The 8,531-nt window shown below is 42.8% G+C and overlaps 1 protein-coding gene across 4 annotated transcripts; it reads left to right on the plus strand.

Annotated features, from left to right (window-relative positions):
- Positions 1-369: 369 nt before the first annotated feature.
- YIPF5 (Yip1 domain family member 5) lies at positions 370-6,883 on the plus strand. Of its 4 annotated transcripts, none has more exons than XM_066976981.1 (6): positions 370-500; positions 632-752; positions 2,395-2,564; positions 3,828-3,973; positions 5,029-5,210; positions 5,819-6,883. In XM_066976981.1, exons 2-6 carry the CDS (start codon positions 646-648, stop codon positions 5,979-5,981), a joined length of 768 nt encoding a protein of 255 aa, XP_066833082.1. In that variant the 5' UTR covers positions 370-500; positions 632-645; the 3' UTR covers positions 5,982-6,883. The 4 variants fall into 4 exon arrangements, with proteins under 4 accessions (XP_066833082.1, XP_066861696.1, XP_013031579.1 ...); XM_067005595.1 differs by having other exon boundaries at positions 471-500; positions 636-752; XM_013176125.3 differs by lacking the exons at positions 370-500; positions 632-752 and adding an exon at positions 1,034-1,055.
- The last annotated feature ends 1,648 nt before the right edge of the window (positions 6,884-8,531 follow it).

Genomic DNA, 8,531 nt, shown 5'->3' on the forward strand with positions numbered 1-8,531 from the left:
CTCACCCGGCCGCGCCATCGCGCAGCCCCCGCCAGGCCTCCTGCCCGGCCTGCCCCCGGGGAGCGCTGTGGGGATCGCGGGGGGAGACTGAGCCCGCGGGCAACGCCACTCGTGGCCTTAAGCAAGAAGAGAAACCACACAAGAGCTCAAAACGTCATTTATTTCGGTGGTTAGCAGGTAAAAAAACCCGCAAACAAAGAGAAGCGCGAGGCTGCTCCGTGACAGGCTCCGGCTCAGGCCGCAGACCGCGCCCCAGGCCCTGCCACCGCCCCGCCGCGCGCCCCACGTGACCCCACGCCCCCCCCCCCCCCCCGCCGGGCCTCGCCCCCCTTGGCGCCGCGGCGGCGCCACGCAGGCAGGGCGCGGGGCGGGCGGCGCATGCTCGCTGGGGGCGCCCCGTTGCGCGTCTCGCACGCATGCGCGGCGGCCCCGGAAGCGGCGGGCGGCAGGGTGACACGTCGCAGCGCCGCGCCGGGGGGGCCGGGCCGGGCCGGGCCGTGGTGGGTGCGGGCGGGGACGGGGGGAGACCGGGGGGGGTGCCGGGGGCGCTGAGGGGGGGCTGAGGGGGCGCTGAGGGGGCGCTGAGGGGGCTTGGGGGGCCGCGCACCCACTCGCCCGGTGTTCCCCGCAGGCAGGGTGCGGGAGATGTCCGGCTTTGACAGCTTCACCACGGACTTCTTCCAGACCGGCTACAGCATCGACGAGCAGGCCCAGCACTACGAGTACGGCGGCGGCGGCCGGCCCTACGGCAGGTAACCGCGGCCCCGGGGCGCTGAGGGAGGCACCGGGCGGGCCGCCCGGGGCTGCGGGTGTCCCGGCCCCCAGGGGCCCGGGCCCGGCCTGACCCAGCGGAGGGGGCCCGGCCACGGCTGGGGCTGGGCTGCGAGGCCCCCTCCGCCCGTGAGGGGCTCGGCGCCTTCGGCACGGGGCCGGCACCGCAGGCAGCCGGTGCTGCCCGTACCGAGCCCTGCTGCAGTGTCACCGTGTAGCTTATGTCCTGTAAATGGGGGTGTATGGCAGTTACACGCTAAATACCCCGTGGTCTGCGTTTTGAGGTAAAGGCAGGACTCTCAAGATATTACATGAGAAATTTTAATAATATAAACAGTCCTTTGGAAGGCCGCTATCAGTGTTTCCTAAGGACATATGCGGTTACTCAGGGAATGAAAATTAGTCACGCTGTCAGATAAATGAGCCTGCAGTGTCCGTGGTGTTTTCTAGGCTTTAGCAGAAAACTGTGGCAGACTTTTCTAGGTCACAGGGGCTCTTGTGAGTCCTTTGTACATCCGTAGTCCCAGGCTGAGGATTTTTGTCAGGTACGTGACCCGAGTTTGATCGCTGTGATAGGTGGAACAGGTTGATGCGTGTTTGCATCCCAACAAGGTCTGCTGTGCTGTGATGAGGCTGGGCTGTACTGGCACAAGAAAAGAAAGGAGAGTGAGTGCTGGGTTTTCCTTCTTTATGTTCATGTTGGAGACATCTACTGAAGCCTTTGTAGTCAGAGACCGTTAGCGGCAAGAATAACTTAAGAGTTTGTTTACGAAGAGAAGATAGCTCTGATGAGGCTTATTTTCTTTTAAGATGTCTATTGCCACATATATTTTTATACGTATGAAATCTGTAATAGTATTGTAAAAACAGTATAAATTTGTTAGCAAATATCTGAGAACGTGTCAAATAGAAACTGAGAAATTGCTCCCCCCGTGCCCCCAGCATCATGTCCTCTAGGTAGATGTCACCATGTTTAGAATCTGCATCATAATTCCTTCTTATGTGTCATAACACTACCTGATGCTCATGGTGCGTAAGTGAAGAGGAAGATGGTTTTTTTTTTCTGTTTTTTTTTTCCCTAGGCTGATTTTTTTAAATATGGAGGGCAATGAAGGTGATAGTATGAGCTACTTTGTTCTCTAACATGGAGTTTGCAAGTAAGCGTTCTCAATTGTAAATTAATGCTAGCATCAAGTGAGTTGTCAGTAGTAATTAAGGGACAGTTGGATTAGTTTGTGACTTAAATTTTTCCTACTCTTTTACATGTCTGCGAGTTGTGGAAGTAATTCAGTCAGTGGATAACGCTCATTTGTGCAGGCCTCTGACTTCAAAGCAAAAACAATACAAAAGCACATGTAACGATAATTATTGTGTTCAGCTTATAGCAGTGCGTCGTCTTTAGCTCGTCAGTATTGTTATTAACGGTTTGAACAGATGAATGTGGCTAAGCACCTAGAACGCTTGAATTTGGGTAGGGGAGCATTGAATGTGACTGCTCAAAAGAGGAGGAAAGACAGATCTGTTTGCTGTGGTTTATTTGCTGAAAAAAAGCTGTGATTTTTGCAGGGAAACGTTTAAAATGAAATTCTGTATCTGTCCGTAACGTGCTGTCGTTCTTCACAGGCAGTATGGAGGCTATGACTACTCTCAGCAAAGTGGATTCGTCCCTCCCGAGATGATGCAGCAGCAGCCGTACACAGGGCAGATTTACCAGCCAACACAGACGTATACTCCAACTTCAGCACAGTCTTTTTATGGAAGTAACTTTGAGGATGAGCCTCCTCTATTAGAAGGTATAATTTGAGCTTTGTGGCTGAGATCCAAAACTCCTCCCAGCTTGGGGATAAGTTGAGTGGTAGAGTGTGTATTCTCCCATTTCTGGAAGTACACAATTGACTTGAAATTCTCATTATTTTTTTGTTATTTACGTGTATTTCAGTATATAATTTGCATGTTCTTGCGTGAACTTTTGGACACGGTTTTAGCGTTATGCTTTATTACTTCATACTGTCTGTTCAGTGGAAGGCATAATGATTAAACGGACAGCCCGACTTCATACAAGACTTAAGACAAAACACCTAATAATTTTGTTGTTGCAAATAACACTCGTTGCAAATTGTACTTATTTTTGTGCAAATAAGTTGATGCTGTTAGTTGCAGCCGATCCTGTGATTAGGACTGAAATCTTGCATTGCTGAAGAGGAGTGCTGTACGCTGCAGAAATTCCTATGCAGAATAAAGAGTGTGCCAAATGCCAGAATGGTTAGGTAGTTAGTGTCCGTAGTTGAGTTGCCAGCTCATACACATCACTGTTCAGTACCAAACAGCTGAAGAAGCCCTTTCTGTTGCTGGTCAGAGAGGCAGGTATTCCTGTTTTCTTCCCACCCAGCTGTGCTTGTTTATGTTATTCCCAAAATTAATCTGTTTACGTAGATGCTTCCCAGGGCCTGGGGTGGGCAAATAGGTTTTGGCACAGCTGTGATCAGATTGGATGGATGGAGCCTTGAAATCCTGTCTAGCTGCAATAAGCTGTAAAATGTGTCAAGCGTTAAAAGGGATGGTTGCGTTTTTCTCAGTGGATTCAATAACAGGGTAGGAGGTTTGTGAAAGAGAAATCCACTGAGGATAACTAAGTGCAGAGAAACTATTTGAATTTGAAATCCTTGAGCCATCAGTCACCGGAGACTTGGGAAGTGTTTGGGGAATCTGTGTATTTTGTTCTGATACTCCTCCATGCATATCTGCTTTTGGCCACTTACAGAGACAGTATGCTGGGCTAAATGAACTTTGGTCTGGCGCAGAACGCTGTTCTTAGGCCTTATCTGGTTCTTTAGAAACCAGCCTGTCACTGCAGAACATTTGAGACGTGGAATCTGTGGAAGCAGCACACTCAGCAGCTTGAGGACAGAGGGAATGACGCAATTCTCTGGTCCCCGTAGGATAGTTCCTGGAGGAGATTTAAGAGGGTAGGGGCAGGGAAAACATGTCAGTGAAGCAAGCAGGGGCAAGAAGAAAAAATACATAAATATGCATCGTTTGTTTCATGTAACTTGCAGAATTGGGGATCAATTTCGACCACATCTGGCAGAAGACACTAACAGTGCTGCACCCATTAAAAGTAGCAGATGGCAGCATCATGAATGAGACGGATTTGGCTGGACCAATGGTCTTCTGCTTAGCTTTTGGAGCCACGTTATTACTGGTAAGACTTTGATTGCCAAATAGAATTATTTGTGCTTTGATATGCCTGGAGACACTGGAGGAAAAAGGCAAGTTACCTATAGGTTTATTGGAACTGATTCCTTAGCATAGAGGCCACAAAAACCATATCATGACCAGGAGTTTGTAGCTCGGTGGGAGAGGAGCTGCGGCTTCGTGCAGCACTCGCTGAGGTTAGCGACTTTGCTACCCCTTTTCTTCTGTGGATTTTAAGTCAAAGCTTTAGAAGTTTTTTTTTTGTTTGTTTGGTTGTTGTTTTTTTTTTTGCATGCCATTGGTTTCACTGGAATGCCTGTTTCTTTCCGTAGTCTACTTTTGAGGAATATGGTTCCCTTTTTCACAGAAATGGGCATGTGACACATTCCCAGATTTTTAACTGCTTTTTTTAAAGAGGTTGAGGTGTTTTACTTTCAGAATCATGCGTTTTATTTTTGAGTTGTCTGTCATCTTCTGGTTTAATATTTGCTTCTTATAATTTACATTGTTCTACAACACTATGGAGTTTATCGCAAGGCATTTTAGCTCTAGATTTGTAGAGAAGTTCCAAACTTTTCTAATCTTAAACATTATTCCTGTAAAGATTATTATTGCAAGACATCTTCAGAGAAATAATAATCATAGAAAAAGATCACCATGGGAAGTTAGTTGCCTAAGCCAGGAGTTGGACTTGATGATCCTCGTTGGGTCCCTTCCAGCTGGGGACATTGTATGGTTCTGTGATATTCTATGATTCTGTAACCCCTGGGGAATTCATAGACTTTTGCAGCCCAGATCAGCAAATAAGTTTGATTAAAATCTATTTATTGAAATATGTAAACTTCAGATAAATGTGCCTCTTGGGTGTCTAAAATGTACAGGTGTCCTGGAATTCGGGTTGTGGGAAAATAAGGCATGTTGAATTTGAATATAGGAATTGGTGGTTGGAGGGGCGATGGAGAAAATGAAGATATTCTGTAAATATTAATTCTTCTTGCCTTTGTTTATGGGAAGTGTTACTTGTTCTGTTAATTAATGTGTACCGTTATGCTTAACTTTCAGGCTGGTAAAATTCAGTTTGGTTACGTGTATGGAATAAGTGCAATCGGATGCTTAGGGATGTTTTGTCTCCTGAACTTAATGAGCATGACAGGCGTCTCATTTGGCTGCGTTGCCAGTGTCCTTGGATACTGTCTTCTTCCTATGATCCTACTTTCCACTTTCGCAATTGTATTTTCATTGCAGTAAGTACATAAACTATAAGTTGATAATAGATTTCTCTACTGTGAGATAAAGTTATTAAAAGAAAACTTCATAGTGATGAACGTGATTATAATTTCAGTATGACAGGAATTTGTAGTAAGTGTAAAAATACAAGTCTCAACTTTCTTACTGGAAAAAAAGGTGTGAATACTGCTTTTCTTTAAGTCAGTCAACAGCTTTTAAATACATGGACTCTTTCAGTATCGAGTTTGTTTTCAGTTAGGGTTGAATCTGATAAATACTATTACCTGCAAAGTCAAAAAGATAGCTTGTAAGTTAAGATACAAAATTGAATGTCAAACAAAGAAAATCCATGTGATTCTTCATAACTGTATGAAATTAGGAACTGAAAAGCAACAAGAAACAACACGATATAGTTTATTTAATACCTACGTTTCATATGTACAAAGGTGCTTTTTAATGTTGTGACAATTGAATAATGTGGCTCTGAAATCTTTACTGGAACTCCATCATTTAAAAATGTGGAAGATAAAAGATAAAATTCTTAGAATTTGTAGAAGGTATTAGGAGTCTAGTTACGACTCTTAAGTACAAGAGTCTTAAATGAATTCTGTTTTTATCTTTACAGGGGAGTGATGGGAATTATTCTCACGGCTGGAATCATTGGCTGGTGCAGCTTTTCTGCTTCCAAAATCTTCATTTCTGCCTTAGCAATGGAAGGACAGCAACTTCTAGTAGCGTACCCCTGTGCTTTATTGTATGGAGTCTTTGCTCTCATTTCTGTGTTTTGAAGAGACTGTCCAAATTGTTGGACTCCAGTGGGCCAAAATGAAGACATCAACTTGGAATATTTAGTTGGACCAGACACGGCTGCAAACACCTGTATAGTGTTGCTATCACAAAAGTTAGACCAGTTTTAAATCATCTGGAACAAATGTCTTGTGTTCACTTTTTTAGGACTTTGAATACTGTTCTCAATTGACCTGAGGTGTCTATAGCTTTAATAAGTGTTCATGCTTATCAAGTTAATGTAATTTCTTTCCCATTCCTGTATCTTTAGAAAAGTAACTTTTAGTTGTTCGTTTGAGCTGGTGGGGGGGGGGGGGTAAGGGGGAGGGTTTGTGTTTTTTTTTTTTCAGGGGAGGGAGGGAGGAGGGATGCAGTTACAGATTGAAAGATTGTTATCACTAGAAGTTAACAAAACCACAGATGATGTGGATTTGGAAATTCTCTTTGAATAAATCTGCAGTAATAACCCATTTCCTCTCCCCTCTTGCCAAAAGGAAAATGCACAGAAGAACGCAAACAATTATTTCTATATTTTAATAAACACACTCTTAAGCCATTTGGTCTCATTTACTTGTTCATTCGATGTGATAGTATTTCAGGATTTAAGATACTGAAGTTATGAATTAGGCAACAGATGCTTTAAAAATTAAGAGGATCTGTAATTCTGTCACATTTGAAATATGAATACATTTGGATGTCTAAGTAGCTACATGTTAACTTGAATTTCTGAAGATTACTTCAACTAGAGGATTTTCCCCTAATGGTGCACATATTAGTAGACAAAGAGTAATCTCTTTTGCAGAACTTCCAAGAAAAACACCATTTTGAAAATGTTATGCTTGTCAGTATTGTAGTTACTGTAAAAGTAAGGAATATTGATTAAATTTTCCTTAAGTTTTGAGAATGGTGTTTGATTTTTCCAATCTTTACTTTTGAATGGACTTCGGTTATTAAAATAGGAGCTTTCATATGGAAGCAAAATCATATTTAAAAGTGTATTCAGTTAGTGGATTTGATATTTGCTTCAGCCATACATACTTAATTTTACATGACAAATATAATCTAGTTTGTGATATTAGATGCTTACAAGAAGTCTTACAAGTGTAGGAAGTAGGAAAGCAAAAATGCTTGGTCTTCACATAAGCACTTGCTAATTCTCAAAAGCAAGAAAATGATACAAACATTTTTAACTCGTAATGGAAAGGGAAGATAGTCATTTTTTTTCCCTTGGAAATAAAGAAGCTCTATCAAAGCGCTAGATTATCACTACCATTTTTTCAGCAATTTAATCCAAGGGATTTCATTTCATTGAATTTGCTGAAGGTGTTAGTCTGGTGCTCATCTGTCAGGTCTGTGGAATGATCTGTTCGTAGACTTCTGGAGTTGAATCAGTGGTCAAATGTGTTGTTAACACCTGGTAAGACACAGTCTGTGAACGAGTCTTACATCAAAGGAAAGCTCTGCGGGAAAACTACCATGAGTGAATAATTTCACAGACCAGTGCATGTTATTGGTCGCTCTTCCCTTAGTTCTTCTCATTCTCATTAAAAAAATAATCTTCCTAGTCCCACTAGAAATTACTGATGAGGTTGTCCCCCTCCTTTGGCTGGAGCTAACCGTGTTGTGTTCCTGAGAGCTGTGGGAAGTGCTGAATGAGTGTGAAAGCATTAAGAACCAAACACTGATGCAGAAAACTGTTTTAACTCTTGTACTGTATCTGGCTGTTGTAATGAATTTTAAAACTCACAAAAAAATTCAATTTCCTTCGAGAATTGGATTCAAGAGCCCAGATAATTTTATACTTTGATACCTTATTACAAGTTATCATCCTAAATAAAACAGTTGAGTTTTTTTTATTTACTGGAATGTTTTACTCTGCATGTTTTAGTTCTGATTTTCTTTGGATTAGCAGGCCTGGCGCACAAAGTTCTCTTTTCGATGAAGAACGTTATCTGCTGATGGAGCATGATGTCCTGTGTTTCTGCAAATAAGATACAGTGATTGCCTTTACTAATGAGACCTAATTAAATACAGAATGCTTCTAGGAAGTGTAAAAAGTGGCATACTTCCTTGAGCATGTCAGGTTCTAAATACTCAAATATTGTTTTGTTGTTGTTGTTGGCTAATTAAGCTTACCTTGCGTGTATGAATGTGGTTCGTTTCTTAAAGCTTGCACTGATTTTGTAGATTTCTCATACTGTAGTAACAGAAGTTATTTATAACAACACGTAAGTAATTATCCTACAAGTTAAGTGCAAAGGCAAAATGTTAAAATCTACCTGTCTCAGTGTAGCACTAATTATATAACTATTGAGTTTGGAAAGACCGTATCAAAACTTATTCCTGTATATGCTTGTCACAAAGTCTTTACTCTGACAGTGGAGGATGCTACACGTTCTACTTGAGCAGTGGGGTTTGACCTGACAGTTTCAGGAGCATTTTGTGTTCTTCAGACCACGTTGTGGCGAATTCAGCCATGAATTTCCACCTGGGCTCCTGGGAGCAGGAGTGGATGTGAGTAGAAGGTCAAAGACTTTAATTCAGAGGGCTTC

Source organism: Anser cygnoides, chromosome 14 (assembly GCF_040182565.1).
Source record: "Anser cygnoides isolate HZ-2024a breed goose chromosome 14, Taihu_goose_T2T_genome, whole genome shotgun sequence".
NCBI lineage: Eukaryota > Metazoa > Chordata > Aves > Anseriformes > Anatidae > Anser > Anser cygnoides.

What these genes read in the sequence shown, in the direction of transcription:
- YIPF5 (XM_066976981.1), top strand. Translation starts at nt 646, where the DNA reads ATGTCCGGCTTTGACAGCTTCACCACGGACTTCTTCCAGACCGGCTAC. An exon ending in TGAGCCTCCTCTATTAGAAG is followed by an intron (nt 2,565 to 3,827) that starts GTATAATTTGAG and finishes TGTAACTTGCAG; the next exon opens with AATTGGGGATCAATTTCGAC. An exon ending in TTGGAGCCACGTTATTACTG is followed by an intron (nt 3,974 to 5,028) that starts GTAAGACTTTGA and finishes CTTAACTTTCAG; the next exon opens with GCTGGTAAAATTCAGTTTGG.